This window comes from Macrobrachium nipponense, chromosome 1, assembly GCF_015104395.2.
Source record: "Macrobrachium nipponense isolate FS-2020 chromosome 1, ASM1510439v2, whole genome shotgun sequence".
NCBI classification, from domain to species: domain Eukaryota; kingdom Metazoa; phylum Arthropoda; class Malacostraca; order Decapoda; family Palaemonidae; genus Macrobrachium; species Macrobrachium nipponense.
Genome location: NC_087200.1, coordinates 169,331,777 through 169,354,127, shown reverse-complemented (window position 1 = coordinate 169,354,127; position 22,351 = coordinate 169,331,777). Strand labels below are relative to the sequence as shown.

The 22,351-nt window shown below is 45.3% G+C and overlaps 1 protein-coding gene across 3 annotated transcripts in view; it reads right to left on the bottom strand.

Annotated features, from left to right (window-relative positions):
• LOC135219814 (thioredoxin domain-containing protein 16-like) overlaps nt 1–22,351 on the bottom strand; it is a 439,137-nt gene that overhangs the window by 337,995 nt on the left and 78,791 nt on the right. For all 3 annotated transcript variants that reach the window (XM_064256898.1, XM_064256899.1, XM_064256900.1), the window contains exon 4: nt 2,519–2,604. In XM_064256898.1, the coding sequence (XP_064112968.1) occupies nt 2,519–2,604 (86 nt within the window). The remainder of the gene's footprint in view (nt 1–2,518; nt 2,605–22,351) is intronic.

Below are 22,351 nucleotides of genomic sequence, written 5' to 3'. Positions count from 1 at the left end.
AATAATTCCATTAATAAATTCATTTCTTTTGGCAACTAAATTGTTTTCCAAAATAATTCTTTCGGTAATAAACGTCCATCAGCTGATTCTAAACGTAAACAAAAGACAAAACTAGATTTTTATTGCTGTATTTTGCTGTTTAATTTATAACATTAATATATAGTTGGGTGCTGTAATCTTTACAGTAAATCATGTTTTTCTATCATAAATATGTTCATTCACAAAATAGATATACTATGTACTTTTAGTTTGGTGCAGCAGCCAAATCATGAAAATGGAAAGGAATTGTTAGGTAATATACTTTTGTTTGCTGATCTGATGAAGGGGAAATTGAAGATAGGAAAGAATAACTTTGAAACTGTCTTGAATTTAGTTTCAGGTGATAGTTGAAAGACATATTTGGTGCTTGAACTAAAGTAGGCAGTTATAAACATTGAAATAGTCGTCTTGGGTGGGTTAATTATTAAAGTAGGCAGTTTAAAGCAATTTTTAGGGGTAGTATCAGGATAACACGGATATTTACTTATCACGGGGGGTTCTGGGCCCTATCCCCCGTGATTATCGAGGCCCTACTGTAGAGTCAAAGTTAACCAAAGGTTGAAGTTTTGGCACTTATCGTTATTTATAAGAACATATTTCAAAACTGATAAAAGCTACAACCATGAGTTGTTTTTAGTTGTATTCTACATGAAATTGCACACATTTTCATATATAATACTCCATGTAACGGCTCATATAAAATGGTGCAAAAATTATATCAGTGACAAAATAATTTCTGAGATGTGTCGCTGATACTTTTTAGTGCGAGAAGAAAGAAATTCGCTGCTTGCGCGCCTGCGTAATGATTGTAAACAAAACAACGCATTGATCCCTGAGCTCCCAGCATCCCCCAAGGCGCGTGATTCAAGTTTTTGCCTAGTAGGCCTATAACTATTTTTCCCCGAATTTTTAAAAGAACGTTTTTATATCGACGTACCAAACGTCCAATCGACACCCAACAGACAATTTATATCGACGTTTAATACGTCCAATCGGCGTTAAAGGGTTAATGGTGGCCCTGTTAGTATGTGTATTAGCCCCAATATCCATTATTGGTGGTGATAACCGGATATCAGCACATTTTGGCGCCAAAAATCACCGATTTTGGTGCTATACAAGCACCATAAAACCAGATCACCGATAACTAGGGACTGTCTGTATTGTGCTTACTGCAATTACTTAAGGTCTATCCATTCAACATTCTCACATAGATGTGAAAACAGTACACAAGTCACTCAAGTTTAACATTATCCTCAGCTTTGTAACTGAAAACACAAAGTTATTGGCTCTCAAGTTGTTGACTTACTCATAGGTCCTATCACTGAGATGAAGAAGCTATCTTTTGAGAAAAGCTAAGATACTAGGCGTAATTGTCAAATTTTCCTGTGCACCATTTATAGCAAAGATTATTGGTTACTAATCTAATAGGCTACACTGTAAGCTCTGTACTTCCTTTCAGCTTGATGTCACTTTATAAATTACTACAGCAATGAGAATTTTGTTGACCTAAAATTATCAGACAATATTTTTTCATTCTAGTTTACAATTAATGTTACTGCCCAAGATTCCCTCCCAGCAAGGATGTTTTGACCTTCACATGCAGTCCTCTGTTTAACTTCAGGGGTTAATTCCAAACCAAGTGCCTTCAGGTGTGCACCCCATCCCTTGGTCAATTCATCTGAGAACATGAGCATGTCAGGAGGGGGAGTGGAGAGATCCAGTCCTATTCAAAATAGTGATTCCCAGTCTTTTTATCCACTTGGAGGAAGGTGGGCGGGGGAGTAAATGACAGTTTGATATACGAATTGGCGGAGGAGAAGGAGTCGGAGTCTAGGCGTTATTTTCTCTCTCTCTCTCTCTCTCTCTCTCTCTCTCTCTCTCTCTCTCTCTCTCTCTCTCTCTCTCTCTCTCTCTCTCTCTCTCTTATCTGCTGTAAGTATATATTTTTAATGGTAAAATGTTCACGATGACTTTGAAATGATATTAATAATATAACCTCAAAGATTAATGCAGTAAATAGGTTAGTAATTTTAGGCATATTTGAAGTAGGATGTTATTAAAGGTATACATTTGGTATCTGAACTTTCAAGATAGGCAGTTACAAGCATTTTTAGTGGTGGTTTTAACTATTCACCGGTTTTAACTATTCACAAGGGTGTCTGGTACACATCCCCCGCGAATACAGGGGGAACACTGTACAGTAATAGGATAGTAATTTAAGGTATATTTGAAGTAGGATGCCATTTAAGGTATACATTTGGTATCTGAACTTTCAAGATAGGGAGTTATAAGCATTTTCAAAGGAGGTTCTAGGTATTTGCGGGGGGCTGGTACTTATCCCCCTGAATACAGGGGGTCCACTTTAACATACAATAATGAATGAAGGACAAATGAGATGTGGTCACACTACCTAAATCTATATAAAGATAAGACATGGATGCCTACAGTTAACATAGAAGTCTATGAGAAGCAAACTCACCACAGCAAGGTAGATCCCATATTGCAACAGATGATCAGATGAAATGTCGTACTCAATAAGGAATCTATGCAGAGCCTCTGAACTGACTAGGAGGATGAAATAAAAGAACACACACTCAGTAAAATTCAAAACATGATTTAAAAAACCATAGAACAAAGTACAGTAGTCATTTAACAGTTATTTACCCATCTCTAAATGATAAGGTATATGCAGAAGTTGGTGTCAGATGGCTATATTTATCATTAAATACCAATAAATCATTCAAGTGTAAAATGTTTAATCAACACAAGAGAAAATTATCTCCTGTTCATTCAGTATGTTCACTTAAATTAATGTATCAATACGTATACAAACGACATGTTTTATAACAGTCTTTGGATACACATCACCATTGCTAAGCAATCCTATTATTTGTTGCCTGAAGGACTTTTTACCTTCTAGTTTTCCATTTTATACACAAATTCTAATAATTATCCAATAAGAACATATTTCTAGCCATTATGGCAAAAATGGAGTTTTCATATTAAAACTTATATAGTAATACCTACCTGAACACCTGAATTACCCCTGGTTACCTGACCAGCCCGAACAACATCCCACAAAAATTACCAACACTTAGGTAAAATTTTAATTGCCAGCGCTACCAACGCTTCAGGTAAACATTGTTACCGAGTCACCTGTCCGCGGTTGGCGGCGCTGCCGCCAGCCGCCGGCCAACAGTGACTACTCCCGTCAATCGCTAAATCATTAATCATTTAACGAGGGGAGGAGGGTGGGTGTCATTCAGGTGATTCAGGTAGGTATTAAAATATTAGTTTTAATATGAAAACTTCATATTGCAATACACCACCTGAACACCTGTATTAGCCCAATTTACAACATTTAAATGGAGGTGGGCTCATTCATTGTTTCAGCCCGACCACTCGATGTGCATTGGTATAAACTCATTAAACTATTACCTTAGATTAATACCGTTAACTCACCTTCCATCAATGATCAGGTGAGAAACGGAAGGAATGAGTACCTCAACGTTAGTCTGATCAATAAGTCTCATCTCGGTCACGTCAAAACTCCCATGAAGTATCATAACTTCTCATGTGTGGAGGGGAACTATACACCTCACATGTGGCTGCATAGCCTCCCATGTATAGAGGATAAGTCCCAAGGGTAGATCCTTCCAAAAACCTCCCATGTGGTATCATATACCTCTCATGTATGAAGTGGAACTGAACATCTCACATGTGGCTGTTGTTAGCCTCCCATGTATGGAGAATAAGTTCCAAGGGCAGATCTTTCCTGACGTCCACTGAAGGCGAGTGATGAATTTAGAAGTCACAATGAGGGAGCTGAGCCGCTGCCAAAGAACATACAGTGTTCCCCCCGTATTCGCGTTCTCCGGATTCGCGGACTCACACATTCGCGGATTTTTCTTTGGAATCTATCTAGAAATTATTCGCGGACGACTCGCCCATTCCGCGGAATTTTCCGACGAAAATAATCACTAATTAGTGTATTTTGATCTTTATTTTCATGACTAAATACATTTTTATGATATAAAATTAATTTACTAATTTTCAAATATTAATTTTGATTAATACTGTATTAGTAAGTTTAATAAGTTTAAATGATATCACATAATAAAAATAATAATTCTCTCTCTCTCTCTCTCTACTACAAAGATATGTTTTTTTGTATGATAAATAAATGATTTATTATTTTCAAATATTAATATTAATTTATACAGCAATAATATCAATTCATTAAAGAAAATACCATAGTGAAATAGTAAGATTTTAGCTTATAAATTAAAAAAATTATGGAAGAACGAAGGAAATCCCAGTCAGATTCTTTCTCTAACTCAAGGTACTAAAACTCAGATATACGTATCAAGTTAAGTGACCGGAGGGGGAAGGAGCTGATTTGTGGCTGCCATCACGTGGGCATGAAATTTCCACCTCCCTCTCTCTCTCTCTCTCTCTCTCATCTCTCTCTCTCTCTCGTCTCTCTCTCTCTCTCTCTCTCTCTCTCTCTCTCTCTCATCTCGCTATCTCTCTCTCTCTCTCTTTTACTGAGATGAGAGATTTTTATGGTACATATATGCGTAATATGTTTATTAATATTTTCAAATAATAATAATAATAACTGTAATTACAAAAATCATATGTGAAAGTATTTTACAAATACTACGATAATCTCTCTCTCTCTCTCTCTCTCTCTCTCTCTCTCTCCTCTCTCTCTCTCTCTCTCTCTCTCTCTCTTCAAAGGCGATGTATGAATATAAATTCATTAAAGAAAATACTATAGTGAATTAGCAAGATTTTAGTTTATAAATAAAAAGAATTACGTAAGAAGAATGAAAGAAAATGCTCATTACCCCGCATCTCTCTCTCAGAATTCCAGTAGCAAGCCGAGTTGGCTGGGTTCCAACAACTGTGCTGCCATATCTTACGATAATGTACTCTCTCTCTCTCTCTCTCTCTCTCTTTTACTGAGATGAGAGAATTTCTATGGTACATGTGTATGTTTATTAATATTTTTGCGCCCACTCTGTGGGTCGGCTCCCCTCTAGTGGGGATTTTGTAGTAGGAGATTTCTATTGGCAAGTGGTTCGTGGTAGTGGTCTCACTCGCCATAGTGTTCATACCGACACCTCTTGGATGGGTGAGCGAGTCGTAGTACTGACCTTTTCTTTATTTTATTTATTCTCTGGTATTGTGTTAGTACATTTACCTTAGAAATAATGGAATTAAACAGGAATATTTTCGCGCAGCGACACGAACTGAGCCCAGCATATTTGTTTGGCATAATGAATAATAATAGTAATATAACTATATTCCACCAATTCATTATGGGGATAGTATTTTAAAGAAGTTACAATAATCTATCCACTTCACTCTTTTAAAATAAGACAACCCCCCCCCCCCAATCCCCCCCCCCTTATCTCTCTCTCTCTCTCTCTCTCTCTCTCTCTCTCTCTCTGCTATTGGCTGTTTATATATTTCTAATGGTAAAATGTTTAAGATTACTGTAAAATGATATTAATAATACCAATTCAATGGTATATTTGATGTAGGATAATACTTTAAATAGACATTTGGTATTTGTGACTTCACATTTCCATTGTTCCACTGTAAAAAGAAAATGGATGTCTCAAATAGTAACAGTATGAAAGAAAACGTGCATGACTGAATACTTATGGGGGGACTGAATTATTTTCACATACGTAACTAAGTCATTCAGTACATACATAGTATGTATTTATGTATAAACATAAAATGTAAGATTTACTTTAAAATAGTATTAATAATATTTCAAAGATTAATATGAACCATAATAGGATATTTTATGTATATTTGATGAAGGATGGTCTTTAAGGGGGATACTTTTGGTATTTGCATGTTTTAGGATAGGGGTGATGAGCATTTTTAGAGGGGGTTCCAAACATTCGCGGATTTTAACTATTCGCGGGGGGGTCTGGTACACATCCCCCGCGAATATGGGGGGACCACTGTACTTACCAGGGATAGTACACCAAAACCAGACAAAAACCAGAAAAGTAGGCAGACTAATCTACGTAAAAACGAGAAAACAATAAAACTACTACTTCCCCTACCGATCCCGCGCTAATTGCCGACTAACCTAACACTGAATTAGCCGCTACGAATGGCTCTAGCTAGTAACCCCCCCTCTGACACGAACTGTACATTTCTCAAGTAGAAAGAAGTAAATACCGACACTGATTTCCAAGATGCTGTTTCCAAAATCCTGCTTACTGAGAAATTGCTCAGGAACGCCGATGACGTCGCTACACTCCTGATACTATGCGCTCTAAGGCGCGGAACATCGTTTCCCGAAACTGTCTCTGGGAATTCCTGTAAGATCTAAATACTATGACATAACCCTGAACTAATTTCGCTCGACTGCGCATACCCTCACTACCCAGTGACGTTAACATTACACCCGAGCTGAATATACATTGGCGATGCCGTGCACGACCACCCCTACGAGTAAACAAAACAATGTTGCACCAAACGTACACTAACCAAGACGATGACATAACCTTGAGCCAGTCTCTCTAGTCTAAGAAAACCCCGCACTAGCCAGTGACTATGACATGACACCTGGCCGACTACAATGGGCGAGCAACGCCCCCAAAAGCAAAAAGGCCGCAAAATGCGATCCAACTAACGCTGGTAACACCAATAGTAACTAGGACGGAAGTCTGGAGCAGAAGCCACATTGATCAGGTGAGGGGAGAAAGTACTCCCTGAAACCCAGGAAACAAGGTCAAACCCACATTGAACACCTTGAAGGATAAATGGAACTATTCATAGGATAGGCTGAGAAAGAAGCAGGAGAGAAACATGGAAGAAGCCACACTCGGAGTAACCACCGGAGCACCTAATGCCGACGTTGTGCGGGTGGTGAAAACCAACTTGTGCTGCACGCACGAAGGGTGCCTCTGAGACGGGCTACGAACAGCGGAACCGATGGGAACCAAAGAAGGAAATTACCAGCTACCCTAATGAAAGGAGGACATGGACACGTTACTAATGATGGTGCAGGTGAACTGACCACTGCCGTAGCCCAGCAATAACCGCGGTAGGCACGATACATGTCTCCAACCCTGAAAGCATAAAATGGGAACTGAAGAAGGAAGATTACCAGCTACTCTATGAAAGGAGAGGCTGAGGACACAAACTATATTGACAGAGTCAACGATGGCGAAGACGAATCGCTGACTTCTGTAGACCCCGCAAGAACTACGGCGGACAATTACGTCTCAAACCCAGTACAAGATGATAAAAATACAGAGTGCGGAAACTCCGAAACTGCCTTTGAACATCGAGACCAGCAGCCTGAGAACTACGGGAACCGTGGAAGGTGCTAAGAATACAGCCCCGCCAAATTACTTCCCTCAACCCCAGAGAGAGAGAGAGAGAGAGAGAGAGAGAGAGAGAGAGAGAGAGAGAGAGAGAGAGAGAGAGAGAGAGAGAAGAGAGAGAGAGAGAGAGAGAGAGAGGTCAAAATCTCCAAATTTCAGGATGAAATGGTGAAAAAACTGTTTGCTCTGGCATGTTAATGGCAAAGAAACAAGATGATAGAAAGAAGACCCCGCAGCAATCTCCGAAGATTGACCAGATAAAGAAGACTGTGTAAAGACATAAGTTTTAGAAAAAATTGGGAAAGAAAGAAACTACACAGACTCTGTTCCCCATGATAACCTTGGCAAACATCATTAGAAACTCAGGAAAATTCCTCAAGACGTGATCGTGAATATGATCGTGAAAAGGAAATTGACAGTAAAAGGTGTAACAGGAGGAAAAACCTCTCTGTTGCATTATGAATCAAGTGTTAGATGGTGGAGAGTAAGATGGAGAAAAGAGAATACGAAAGGACAAAAGTAAATGGAAGGCACAAGAGAGAGAGAGAGAGAGAGAGGAGAGAGAGAGAGAGGGTAGAGAGAGGAGAGAGAAGAGAGAGAGAGAGAGAGAGAGAGAGACCAAATTACAATCGTCTAACTTCTCCACCTCCATAACTTTACACCATCCAAGTTAATAAGTATTATCTTAACGACATATACGCCATGAACAACCGAATGTGAGACTATACTTTGTTTGCTAATACGATGGAATCCTAGCAACATCTGTTATTGTATTCAAACCACATACGACAGTAAACACTTAGTATATCTATGTTATAAATGTGGCAGAAGCTGGTAAGGTAATATTACGGGCATCAGCAACAAGAATAAAATTCTCCAAGCTTTATGCGAAATCAAAACTACTAGCATTAAAGAGCTCATTACTGTTGCTTTCACACTGACAAATGATAATTTACGTTAAGCTCGTGATACCGATGAGAGAGTGAAAACGAACGGAATCACTGAAAATTAATTACACAAACTCTTAACAGAGGGTTAAAGAGTAGTTGCAATGAGACGTATTAATCAAATCTGTACTTGAAATTACGTTGTGAGACGAACACTATGACATCATTCCAATATAAGTACGTAAAGTATCCAGATATTGATTTATGCTAACTAGGATCAAGAACATTCGCTAAGACCCAATGAGATGGTTGCATCTGGAGTGAAGGAATTGAATAGTCGGCATCTCTACCTGCCTAGGACACGTCTCCCCCCCCCCCTCCCACCAAGTAGGGCTGTGCGTTAACAGCAACTTGTAATTGTAATTCTATTGAATTGTAATCAATTACACATTTTCAAGATAATTTAAGTTTAAATCTTTAAACTATCTAATATCAAATTTTACATGTACAGTGGTACCTCGAGATACAAAATTAATCCGTTCCGAGGCGCCCTTCGTATCATGAGGTTTTCGTATCTTGGACCACATTTTACATGTAAAATGGCTAATCCGTTCCAAGCCCTCAAAAAGCACCCCAGTAAATTTCATAATAAAGCTAAATTGACCTATAAACAATGAAATACTATAACAAATTGGACCATTCAATACCTAACTTAATAACGTAATGCTAATTACCTGTAAATAAAGTGTATTAGTGTACATGGTATACAAGAAATACTGTACGTATGTAGTAAAATGTGGAAGCTTACCTTTCGAGTGAGGCTATCTCCGAAAGTGGCGGCAGAGGAGGACAAACGGCAGATACGTACGTACGTACGTACACTTAACTTTATGAAACATAAAAAAATGTAAGGAAAACTAAACTAAAATTTACGAAACACATTAACAAAACTGTAACACTTAACTTTACAAAAAACTATAATTAATAAAAAAAAAAATCTCTTTTTGATTTTAAAATTTTTTTTTTCACTTTTTTATACTTTACGTAATTTTTTTTTTTTTTTTTTTTTTTTTTTAAATTTCATCACCACTTTCAACTTTCTGTTTTATATCACTTGGTTCTTCCTTTCTGCTTACTCCTGCTAATGCTATAGGCCTCTTTAAAAAATAACTATCCAAGGAAGATTGCTTCTGACTACTTTTCACAATGTTCCTGAAACGACTCAGGCAAACGTCACCGAACTGCGCAAGCATACGACCTGTGTGAGCCTTTTCGGGGTGTCTTTTTTCTATAAACGATTGCACTTTATGAAAAGCGGCTAGAACATCCTTAATTTCTGCCGTTGTCATAGGGTCGCCCTCCTCCTACTCGCCGCTGCTAGAGAACTCCTCTTGAACGACGTTATGTTGCATGGCCTCCATCTCCTTCAGGTCATCCGTCATAAGCTCCTCTTGGGGCTCCTCGAGAAGGTCGTTGATGTCGTCCTCCTCGACGACCAGCCCCATGGACTTGCCGAGTGCAACGATCTCGTCAAGATCTGGTTGCAAAACAGTTTCAGGATCGTCAACTGTTTCTGAATCTGCAGCACCAGCTTCGCCCACGTCGAATCCCTCGAAGTCTCGGGCGGATACGGCATCAGGCCAGAGTTTCCTCCACGAGGAATTCAGGTTCGCCTCGAAACCTCCTGCCAAGCTTGGTCGATGAGTCGGATGCATATGACGATGTCGAAATGCTCCTTCCAAAATTCACGCAAGGTGAGGTTTGTGGTATTGGTGATGTCGAGACATCTCTTAAAAAGATGTTTCGTGTACAGCTTCTTAAAGTTCGATATCACTTGCTGGTCCATGGGCAGGAGGAGAGGGGTGGTGTTAGGCGGAAGATAAAGAATCTTGATGATGGAATACTCCGCTAGGATATCTTCCTCAAGGCCAGGAGGGTGGGGAGGGGCATTGTCCAACACCAGCAGACATTTCAGGGGGAGGCGCTACTCTTCCAAGAATTTCTTCAGTATCGGGCCGAAACACAGATTTACCCACTCCGTGAACAAAAGCCTCGTTACCCAGGCTTTTGCATTAGCCCTCCACATCACTGGAAGCTTCTCCTTAAGCACTTTGTGGGCCTTGAAGGCTCGAGGAGTCTCGGAATGATACACCAGTAGGGGCTTCACCTTGCAATCCCCATTGGCGTTAGAACAAAGTGTGAGCATAAGCCTGTCTTTGATAGGCTTATGCCCGGGTAGCTTCTTCTCTTCCTCCATGAATGAAATGCAACAATTTGGACCATTCAATACCTAATATAACCTTAACTGTAGTACGTACTGTAAATAAAGTGTATTAGTATACATGGTACAAGAAATACTGTACGTACATGTACGTAAATATGTAATAAAATGTGGAACCTTACATTTCCAGTAAGGCAATCTCCAAAAGTGGCGACAGAGGAGGAAGACAAATGGCAGAAAACATGAACACTTAACTTTACGAAACACATTAAAAAATGGCAAAAAACATTAACGCTAAACTTTACGATACACATTAACAAATGGCAGAAAACATTAACACTTAACTTTACAAAAAAATAACAATTTGTCAAAAATTTTATTTTTCCTAACTATACAAACCTGAGGTCCTTTACAATAGGAAGGTAACTAGCGGCAGCTGGAACGGTCGTAAGCTTCGAACAAGGGAGTTCGGTAGTTAACTGCTTGTCCGACAGTGCGTGCACCGCGCGACTGGGAGGTGAAGAACCACTTTACTTTAGGCCCAGGAAAACGCAGAGTAAGGGGTGGCATGAGGTGGGACTATGTGTAAAGGACCTCAGGTTTGTATAGTTAGGAAAAATACAATTTTCGACAAAATGATATTGTTATGATACAATAAAGTTTCATACATACTTACCTGGCAGATATATACTTAGCTATAGACTCCGTCGTCCCCGACAGAAATTCAGATTTCGCGGCACTCGCTACAGGTAGGTCAGGTGATCTACCGCCCTGCCCTGGGTGGCAGGACTAGGAACCATTCCTGTTTTCTATAAGATTTTCTCTCTTCCATCTGTCTCCTGCGGGGAGGCTGGGTGGGCCATTAATCGTATATATCTGCCAGGTAAGTATGTATGAAACTTTATTGTATCATAACAATATCATTTTCATACATTCAACTTCCCTGTCAGATATATACTTAGCTGATTGGCACCCTTTGGTGGAGGGTAAGAGACAGCTAACTACTGAAATAGACAGGTAAACAACATATGTTGTAGGTATTTATAGACCTTGGTTCCTACCTGATTAGGCGGAAGACTTCGTGGCTACTGCCTAGGAGTCTGCTTCGCCTCAAGAGCCTTAGCGAGATATTGATCTGTGGCCAAGAGTTCTTGTGGGTCTGTCGATGGGGTCTCATCTACTTACTCGGCAGAGCCTAACTGGCATTTGTCAATGGGTGCTAATCCACTAACATGACAACACGCCTTATTTAAGGAGCACACAACCGATCCCGATCACCCGATCCCTAACACCTGTGTTAGTTCTAAGATTGTCAAGAGTTATCCCCCAAACTCCTCACAAACAACCAATAACTCGAATCACACAGTCAAGACGCACACTTTAAAGTACAAAAAAAAAAAAATTTGTACCCCTCTATTAGTCAGATACTGAGCAAAAGTGACGGCCGCCTGTGCGACATCTAACACTCTTTCCAGCAGGAAGTCAAGAACATATCCAACAAGAGGGTTACGCACGTATAATAAAATTAAGGATCGGTGCTTGCTCCAATATCCAGGACCGTATCCGCTGACACAAACGGACCTAGAGAAAAGCATTTCTCGTAAGTTACCCGAACGTCTTTCAAGTAATGAGATGCAAAAACCGAATTGCATCTCCAATATGTCGCTTCCAAGATATTCTTTAGAGACATATTTCTTTGGAAAGCAAGTGATGTCGCGACTGCTCTAACTTCGTGAACTTTTACTCTCAAAAGTTTAAAGGAGTCATCTGGGCAGTTATTATGCGCCTCCGTTATAACGCTTCTAACAAAGAAGGCCAAGGCATTTTTCGACATAGGTCTTTTCGGGTCTTTTACAGAGCACCATAGACCTTGTTGAGAACCCCCCATCTGCTTCTTTCTATCTAGATAGAATTTTAGTGCTCTGACCGGGCAAAGGGACCTTTCTGCCTCCCTACCTACTAGGTTAGTCAGGCCCTTTACTTCAAAGCTCCTGGGCCAGGGCTTTGAAGGATTCTCGTTCTTCGCTAGAAACAAAGTCTGAAACGAACAGATGGCAGAGTCTCCTTTAAACCCTACACGAGACTCTAGGACGTGCAGTTCACTAATTCTTTTCGCCGTAGCGAGAGACAACAGAGACAAGCACTTTCTTGTAATGTCTTGAAAGGAGGCCAGATGAGGAGGTTCGAACTTTTCCGAAGTCAGGAATCTTAGGACTACGTCCAGATTCCAGCTCGGAGCTCTTGGTTCTCTTGACTTTGACGTCTCGAACGACCGAATTAGATCGTGCAGATCCTTATTGTCAGCCAATTCTAGGCCTCTATTCCTGAATACGGCTGAAAGCATACTTCTGTATCCCTTTATGGTTGACACAGAAAGATGAGATTTCTCATTCAGGAAAAGAAGGAAATCAGCAATTTTTGTCACAGAGGTATTGGAGGAGGACAGCTTCTTCGACCTACACCAACTTCTAAACACCTCCTACTTCGATTGATATACTCACATTGTAAAAGATCTGCGGGCTCTAGTGATTGCGCTTGCAGCCTTGCGAGAAAAGGCCCTCGCTCTGACGAGTCTTTCGATAGTCAAAAGGCAGTCAGAGCAAGAGCGGGGAGGTTTTGATGATACCTCTCGAAGTGGGGTTGTTTGAGCAGATCTGTCCTGTTTGGAAGAGATCTGGGGAAGTCCACCGTCCACTCCATTACCTCTGTGAACCAATCTTGAGCTGGCCAAAATGGGGCTATCAGAGTCATTCTTGTCCCCTTTGAGGCCACGAACTTTCTGAGCACTTCCCCCAGGATCTTGAATGGGGGAAAGGCATACACATCTAGTCCCGACCAATCTAGGAGAAAGGCGTCTACTGCAAATGCTCTGGGGTCCTCTACCAATGAGCAAAAGGTGCTTATCCTTTTGGAGAGGAACGTGACGAACAGGTCTATTTGAGGTCTCCCCCAAAGTGACCAGAGGCTCCGACACACTTCTGAGTGGAGGGTCCATTCTGTGGGAAGGACCTGGAACCTGCTGCTCAGCCTGTCCGCTCTCACGTTCCTCTCTCCTTGGACAAATCTTGTCAGTAGAATAATGTTCCTTTGATGTGCCCATACTAGAAGGTCTTTCGTTAACTCGTAGAGAAAGAACGAGTGCGTCCCGCCTTGTTTCCGTATGTAAGCCAAAGCGGTGGTGTTGTTTGAGTTTATCTGAACTACCCCGTCTCTGACTATCGGCTCGAAGCCCTTTAGAGCAAGATGTATGGCTAAGAGCTCCTTGCAGTTGATGTGCCATGACACCTGTTCTTCTGACCAGGTGCCTGACACTTCTCTTGTTCCCAAGGTTGCACCCCACCCCGTCTCCGACGCGTCGGAATACAATACTTGGTTTGGGTTCCGAATTTCCAGGGACACACCTCTGTTTTCCTCTAGAGGGGGCAACCACCACTTTAAGTGATCTTTCACCTCTAGAGGAATCGGAAATGTGTCGGTGAGCTGTCCTGTCTTCCAGTTCCAAACCCTTTTTAGGAAGAATTGTAGGGGACGGAGATGAAGTCTTCCTAGAGGAAAGAACTGTTCCAGCGAGGAAAGGGTCCCCAGAAGGCTCAACTATTCCCTCGCTGAACTGCGCTCCTTCCCTATGAAGCTGGAGACTTTTCCGCAACCTTTTGTGATTCCCTCTTGAGAAGGAAAAACTCGAAAACCCCGAGAATCCATCCGAAATCCCCAGATAAACCATGTTTCTGGGCTGGGTTATCATCTGAGATTTCTCGAGGTTTACGATTAATCCTAGTGACCTTATAAGGTCTAGTGTTGTTGTAAGGTCCTCCAAACACTGTCTTTGCGATCTGGCTCTGATGAGCCAGTCGTCTAGGTAGAGGGAGATGTTTATTCCCTTTAGGTGCAGAAATCTTGCCACATTCTTCATCAGGCTTGTGAAAACCTGAGGAGCTGTGGACAGGCCGAAACACAAGGCCCTGAACTGATAGATCCTTCCCTCCATCATGAAACGAAGGTACTTCTTCGACGAAGGATGAATCGGGACGTGGAAATAGGCATCTTTGAAGATCGAGAGATACCAACCAGTCTCCTTGGCGTAGGGCTGAAAGGACTGATGCAGATGTTTCCATACTGAACTTCTTCTCCACATATCTGTTCAGTGCACTTACATCTAGGACTGGTCTCCATCCCCCCGAAGCCTTCGCGACTAGAAAAAGGCGATTGTAAAACCCCAGGGAGTTGTGATCCAGTACTAGTTCGATTGCCCTCTTGTCCCACATTTGTTCCACCATTTGTCGAAGAGTATCCCTCAGTACAGGGTCCTTGTATCTGGCGGACAGTTCCCGAGGTGTTGACGTCAGGGGAGGACTGTCCTTGAAGGGGATGTAATATCCCTTCTTGATGACTGACAGCGACCAGGTGTCGGCTCCTATCCGTGTCCAGGCTTCCGCAAATTCTTGTAGCCTGGCACCTACTGGTGTTTGGAGGATCTCGATCTCATTTACCCTTTTTAAAGGGTCGGAAGGAAGCTCTTCCTCGCTTTTCCGTAGCTTTCCTTTTGGAGGTTGCTCTAGAAGGAGGGCCTCCTCCAAAGGGCTGTTGAGATGTACGAGCCCCTTTCTTTTCTTCAATGACCACAGGTCTATTCTTCTTAGAAGATTGCATGAGAAGATCCTGAGTTAGAGAATGTGAAATATCCTTCACTAACTGAGAAGGGAACAAATGCTCTGATAATGGAGCGAAAAGTAAAGCGGCTCTATGCGAGGGAGAGAAGGCTTTAGTCAAAAATGAACTGAAAACCGCTCTCTTTTTTAAAATTCCCGCTCCAAAGAGAGAGGTGACTTCTCCTGAACCATCCTGAACCGCTTTATCTATGCATGCCAGGATGCTGAGCAAAACTTCTGGGTTTAGGCCTTCTGCGTCATGGGTCTTTTTGGCCAAAACCCCAAGGGACCAATCCAGGAAATTGAACACTTCCAAGACATGGAAAAGCCCCTTGAGGAGGTGATCCAATTCAGAAAGGCCCCATGTCGCTCGAGCCGAGTTTAAGGCATGCCTCCTCGACGAGTCTACTAGACTCCTGAGAAGTCAGATTCCGCCGAAGCAGGCAGAGACAGTCCCATGTTCTCTCCTGTCTCGTACCATATGCCTCTTCTGCCCGTCAGTCTGGCTGGAGGCATACAAAACACCGTCCTCCCCAGTTCCTTCTTCGATTGTATCCAGGAACCGAGAGACTGGAGGGCCCTCTTCATTGAGATGGCCGGTCTCATTTTAAGGAAGAACGACGACTTCAGAGCTTTAGCACTTGAAAAGAGAGAGCGCGGAGAAGGCGGAGCAGCTGGGGTCAGAGAATCTCCATATTCTTTAAGAAGGAGTGCCGTTAGAACCTTATAATTCGATAGTCCTTCTTTACTTGGAGCCACATCTTCTGACACTTCCTCTAGCTCGAGAAGGTCAGAAGGAGAACGATCCCTTTTATCGCATGTTTCTTCCTTCGACCTCACTCTTTCCGAAGGCGAAGGACTTCTCATAGGTGAGGGACTAAGTGACATCGCCTCCCTATGTCTAATCACTGGCGAATCTTGTCTAACTGGCGCCTGGCGCCTGTCAGGCTCTTCGCGCCTGGCTGGCGCCTCGCGCCTGGCTGGCTCCTCGCGCCTGGCTGGCGCCTCGCGCCTGGTTGGCGCCTCGCGACTGGTTGGCGCCTCGTTCCTAGCTGGCGCCTGGTGCCTGGTTGGCGTCTGGCACCTGGAAGGATCCTGGTTGTAATCTGGCGCCTTGCGCCTGGTTGGCTCTTCACGCCCTGCGAAAACTTCTCTCTTGTAAAGCGAATCACTTTCAGGTGTTGCCTGGCGCCTGCTTGGCGCCTGGCGCCTGCTTGGTGCCTGGCGCCTGGCTGGCGCTTCTTCTTCTTCTTCCTCTCGCCTGTCTAGTGCTTTGTTCCCAACAGAGATGGCCGCCTGTGCTACATCTTCCCTGGAGGGTTCGTTGCGCCTGGCAGGAGATCGGTGTCTAGACCTTTTGATAGGCAGCTTGTTGTCCTTTCTACGAGGAGGCTCTTTGGATAGGACTCCCACCAAAGAAGCTAGCTGCTCCTGTAGATTTAACAGGATCTTCTTGGTTGACGCCTCTCTTTCCTCTTCATAAGGAGAAGAGGGAGATCTGGAAGGCGGTTGAGGTTCCCTTGCAGCAAAGGGAGTCGACTCTTTTCTAGCTCTCTTGATAACCGAGGGCGCTTCTTCTTCTAAAAAGTGCTTGGGGCTAGAATCCAAAGCAGGTTCTTTCCAGTTCCTTTTCAATGGGCGAGAAAGATTCGTGTCCTTCCACCCGCGTTTCGGTGAGGGAGATCCTGAAGAAGAGAAGCACTCACGCAGGACGCTTTTTCTATAGCGGTCCCTGGCAGTCTGAGGCGATACAGAGCCTGCCGAAGGGAAGCCTGATCGGTGGGGAATCTCCACCACCTCTGTAAGGCTTTCGACTTTCCTTCTCCTCTGGGCCAGGGAGCTTGGAAGAGGTCTAGGCCTGGGAGCGTCGCAGAGCCGACCAAACGCCCCCTCCACTACACTGGGGACACTTACATCACTTGAAAAATCACCATCACTTTGCTTACCTTCCAAAGCCGCCATTTTTTCTTGCATCCTTTGAAAGGAAGCTTTCAGGTCTGCAATTTCCGATGCAGAATCTGTCGGATTTGCAAACTGTGATCGGCCTGATACAGAGGGAGAATAATTCATATTATGAGGAGAAGAAGCTACAGAACTAGATAAAGGTTCATTAGGATCTGTCTACTTAGGCTTTTAGAAGCCGCTTTCCTCACTCTGTCTCTCTCTAACTTCTTCAAGTACGAAGTTAGAGTCTTCCATTCTTCAGCACTCAACCTTTCACATTCATTACAGGTGTTAGCCAAAGAACATTCAACAACTCTACAACGTCGGCATACAGTGTGAGGATCTACCGAAGCCTTCGGCATCCTCACCTTGCAGCCTTCATTCACACACACTCTCACACCAACACTCGAGTCAGACATTTTTAAGAAAAATCCAAAAGCAAGTCCAAAAACAAGTCCACGATAGCGAATGCCAAAACAATGATCCAAGTACGTCACCAAAAGTCGGCCGAAAGAAGATCAATTACGTTGAAAAAAGAATTCCAGTCAGGAGGTAGTAACAACAATGTTGACACCACCGGCGACAGAGAAAATCTGATAGAAAACCGGAATGGTTCCTAGTCCTGCCACCCAGGGCAGGGCGGTAGATCACCTGACCTACCTGTAGCGAGTGCCGCGAAATCTGAATTTCTGTCGGGGACGACGGAGTCTATAGCTAAGTATATATCTGACAGGGAAGTTGAATGTATGAAATTGTTATTTGTTCCAATACGAATACAAACCATCGGTCCTTTACAATAGGAAGACTCACTTCTTGGTGGGAGGAATCTGAGTCTTGAGAACAGACTAGTGTTCGCCCAACCTTGGATTCCCTCCCGGGTCGTAAGAGCAGAGGGAGGGATCCTAGCCTCTGCCCAATTGATCGGGGTATGTACCGCAAGATCAATGGTCAGACCTCTGGACCCAAGTAATAAGAGGGAGGCAAGCGTACCTCTTAAAACTAGCAAGCAAGAACTTGTTCCTATTGCAAGAGGCAATATGAAGTCATGGGTTTGTCTCTTGTTGGCTTCCACTTTCCCCCCCTTGTTGGGGGAAGTGGTGGATATTCGCTCCTATCCCTAATGAAAGGGATAGGATGGGGCTCGGTCGAGTAGCTCACCTGCATCGTATCCTGCTCCAGCGTAGTGACGACCGCATCCTTCTGCCCACAGGTAGAGGGGGAGAAAAAGATGGGGAAGAGAAGCCAGTCACACTCTCATTCACTCATCCATTCATGCAGTCACACCAGGATGCGATGCCGTTCTGTCCGCTCGGGTGCTGGGTAAACTACACAACGTGTTGAGCAGCCATCACGGGTCCCAAGGAAAAAGTGTCAAAGGACCTGTGCGCAATATCCCGAAGGTAGAAGGAGGTGAAGGTGGTCTGGTTAGACCAGACCCCTGCCTTCAGGACCTGCGCCACGGAGAAGTTCTTGCGGAACGCAAGGGAAGAACCAATACCTCTGACTTTGTGGGCTCTCGGACGAAGGGTACAGATGTCGTCGCTACCACCAGCTTCGCATGCCCTCCAGATCACCTCACATAGCCAGAAAGAAAGAGTGTTCTTGGATAATTCTTTCTTGGTCACCCCGGTGCTAACAAAGAGGCGTCGACACTCAGGCCTGAGGTGCCGAGTTCTCTTCAGATAGCGCCGTAGCGCCCTCACAGGACAAAGAAGCATCTCATCCGTATCGTTGTCGGTGAAGTCCATTAGGGAGGGGATTGTGAAAGACTCGAACCGGTCGTCAGGGACCGAAGGATTCTGAGTCTTAGCTGCGAAGTTCGGGACGAAATCGAGCGTCACAGATCCCCATCCCCTGGTATGCTTGACGTCGAAGGAAAGACCATGAAGTTCCCCTACTCTCTTTGCCGATGCCAGGGTCAGCAAGAAGAGGGTCTTGAGAGTCAGATCCCTGTCTGACGACTCTCGGAGTGGCTTGAAGGGCCTTCGAGTCAGACTCCTAAGGACGAGAGTCACATCCCACCCCAGGGGGCTGAGTTCCCTGGGTGGGCAAGACCTCTCAAAGCTCCTTATTAGCAAGGAGATCTCGAATGAATCCGAGATATCCACTCCCCTCAGTTTCAGGACTAGGGCCAGGGCGGCTCTATATCCTTTGACTGTGGGGACGGAGAGGAGCTTGTCTCGGCAAAGAAATACGAAGAAATCCGCTACCTGCTGAGTAGTGGCTCCGAGAGGAGATAGACCCCGTCTACGACACCAACCACAGAAGACGGCCACCTTTCCCTGGTACACAGCTGCAGAGGACTGTCTGGCGTGTCCAGCCATCTCTGTTGCTGCTCGGCGAGAAAAGCCTCTCACTCGCAAGAGATGGTGGATAACAGCCAGCTGTGAAGATGTAGAGACTGGACTGTCCAGTGATACCGTTCTACGTGTGGCTGGACGAGAAGGTTGTGCCAATGGGGAATCTCTCTCGGTGCTTCTGCAAGCAGAGCCAGCAGGTCCAAATACCAAATGGCCATTTGGGAGCAACCAGGATCATCCTGAGATTCAGGGTGGCCAGCACTCAGCTGATCACCTTGGAATCAGGCAAAACGGGGGAAAGGCGTACGCGAAGAGGTTGTCCCATGGGTGTTGAAGAGCGTCCTCTGCAGCTGCCCATGGGTCCGGCACGGCTGAAAAGAAAACCTGAAGTTTCCTGTTGTGCCGGGTGGCGAACAGATCCACTACTGGACGCCCCCACAGGTTGAAGAGCCTTTCCGTCATGTCTGAGTGTAGGGACCATTCGGCCCCTATCACCTGATCCCGACAGCTGAGCTTGTCTGCTATTACATTCCTCTTGCCTGGAATGTAGTGGGCTGACAGCTCTACTGAGTGAGCCACGGCCCACTCGCACACCTGCAGTGTTAACTGGTGCAACAGGAGGGACACTAGGCCCCCCTGTTTGTTGACGTATGCCACTACCATGGTGTTGTCGCACATCAACACCACCGAGTGTCCCATCAAGCGGTCCTGGAACTCTTGGAGAGAGAGGAACGTTGCCTTGAGCTCCAGGACATTGATGTGAAGGTGCTTGTCGTGATGGTCCCACACTCCTGCAGTCAGCAACTCCTCCAGGTGTGCGCCCCATCCCTCGGTGGATGCGTCTGAAAACAGCAACATCTCCAGGAGGGGGGGGAGGGGGGGAGTGCGGAGAGGCACTCCTCTTAAGAGGTCCCTGTTGTCCAGCCACCAGGCTAGGTCCAGCCTCACCTCCTCCGTGAGGGACACAGGGAAGTACGGTGGGTCTTCTGCCTGTGACCAACTCTCCTTTAGTCTCCACTGAAGAGACCGCAGGTGAAGACGCCCGTGAGGGACTAACTTCTCGAGTGACGACAGGTGGCCGATCACGACTTGCCACTGCTGAGCTGACTGTTCCTGCCGAGACAGGAACCGGTAGGCTGCCTCCCTGAATCTGCTGATCCGTGAGTCCGCGGGGAAGACTCGCCCTGCTACCGTGTCAATCAGCATACCCAGGTACTTCATCCTCTGCTTGGGTTCGAGGTCGGACTTCTTGAAGTTCACCACGATCCCCAGATTCCGGCAGAACTCGAGGAGTCGATCCCTGTCCTGTAGCAACTGCGAGCGGGAGCTCGCCAGGACTAACCAGTCGTCAAGATACCTTAGAAGACGTATCCCTGACGAGTGGGCCCAAGCAGACAGCAGAGTGAGCACTCGTGTGAACACCTGTGGGGCGGTTAAGAAACCGAAGCAAAGTGCCCTGAATTGGTACACCGTCCCGTCGAGGATGAAGCGGAGGTACTTCCTGGAGGATTGATGGACGGGTATCTGGAAATAAGCATCCTTCAAATCCACTGAAAGCATGAAATCGTTCTCCTTGATAGAGTCGAGCACGGAACGTGCTGTCTCCATCGTGAACCGAGACTGGCGAATGAATCGGTTCAGGGGAGAGAGATCTATCACCGGGCGCCAGCCCCCCGAAGACTTCTCCACCAGGAAAAGATGGCTGTAGAAGCCCAGTGACCGATCCCTGACAATCTCCACAGCTCCCTTGCCCAGCATGGCTTGACTTCCTGTCGAAGGGCTATGTCCTTTGGTGTTCCAGGAACATAGGTCTAAAGATGGACCGGGTTGGAAGTAAGGGGTGGCCGAGACTCGAAGGGTAGTAGATACCCCTCCCGAAGGATATCTACTATCCAGGTCTCCGCTCCGTAGTGCTGCCATGTTGCCCAATGACTTGCCAGGCAATCCCCTACTTCTGGCAGCAGGTGAGGGGGAACACCGTCCCTAGCGTTTCCCGCCTCTCTTCGACTTCTTCCCGGCTCCTCCTCTTGGAAAGGAGGGCTGGGAGGGGGGCTGATTCCGACCACCCCTGGCAGAAGTCGAAGGCAGAGTCTTTCCCCGGGGCTTCGACGATGCGATCGTCTTAGCAGCCGAAGAAGCGCTAACCAAGCTCTTGGGTTTGGCCGCAGTCGATCGAGGCTGCTCAGAGGCCTTTGAGACTGCCTGGTGTACCAGATGGTCACTGTCATCAGTGCGCCGTCGTTCCACCGCAGCGTCCACCATCTCTCCTGGGAAGAGAGAGGAGGAACTCTGCACTGGTCCGTTGCAAAGACCCAATGCCACCTCAAGCCCAGCCACCCTGGACACTCGGGTGAGGACTGCGTCCCTACGCTGAAGTACCAGGTTGGCCCACAGGTTTACTGTCTGGTGGGCGAGGTAGGAGATGGCCCTACCTCCAGACTGGCATAGCCTCCCGAAAGCCGGGTCACCTTCAGGGTGATATTTCCTGAGGTGGCCGCGACATTGGACACTGTGAGGGACCACAGGTCCAGCCAGGAGACTGCCTGGAAAGCCGCCATGGCGGTGGATTCCAGTGCAAGTGCCTCTTGTTGCAAGAACCACAAGTTCTCCGACAGGTGCTGCTGCAGAGACACCCCCGGAGGTAGCTTAGCTAGCTCCGGGTTAACCTGTTTGGGCGGCATCGGATCCTCTGAAGGCACGTAGAACTTCCTCTGTCGCAGTAGAGGCGGGGGAAGTAGCTTCGACGACCTACCAGACCGTAGAGAACCCTCTTGTCCGGAGACAAGCGAGTCCACCTGGCCCAGCACCGAGTTGGCCAGCTCTGATCGCGGCAGACACACCGTCGTCTTGGGTTCCTTCTTAGGACCCCAGAACGACTCGAGCCGGGACGTGGGCTCAGAAGGTGGGAGCGGTGATCCTTCCCCGAGGTCGTTGTGCTGACGAATCA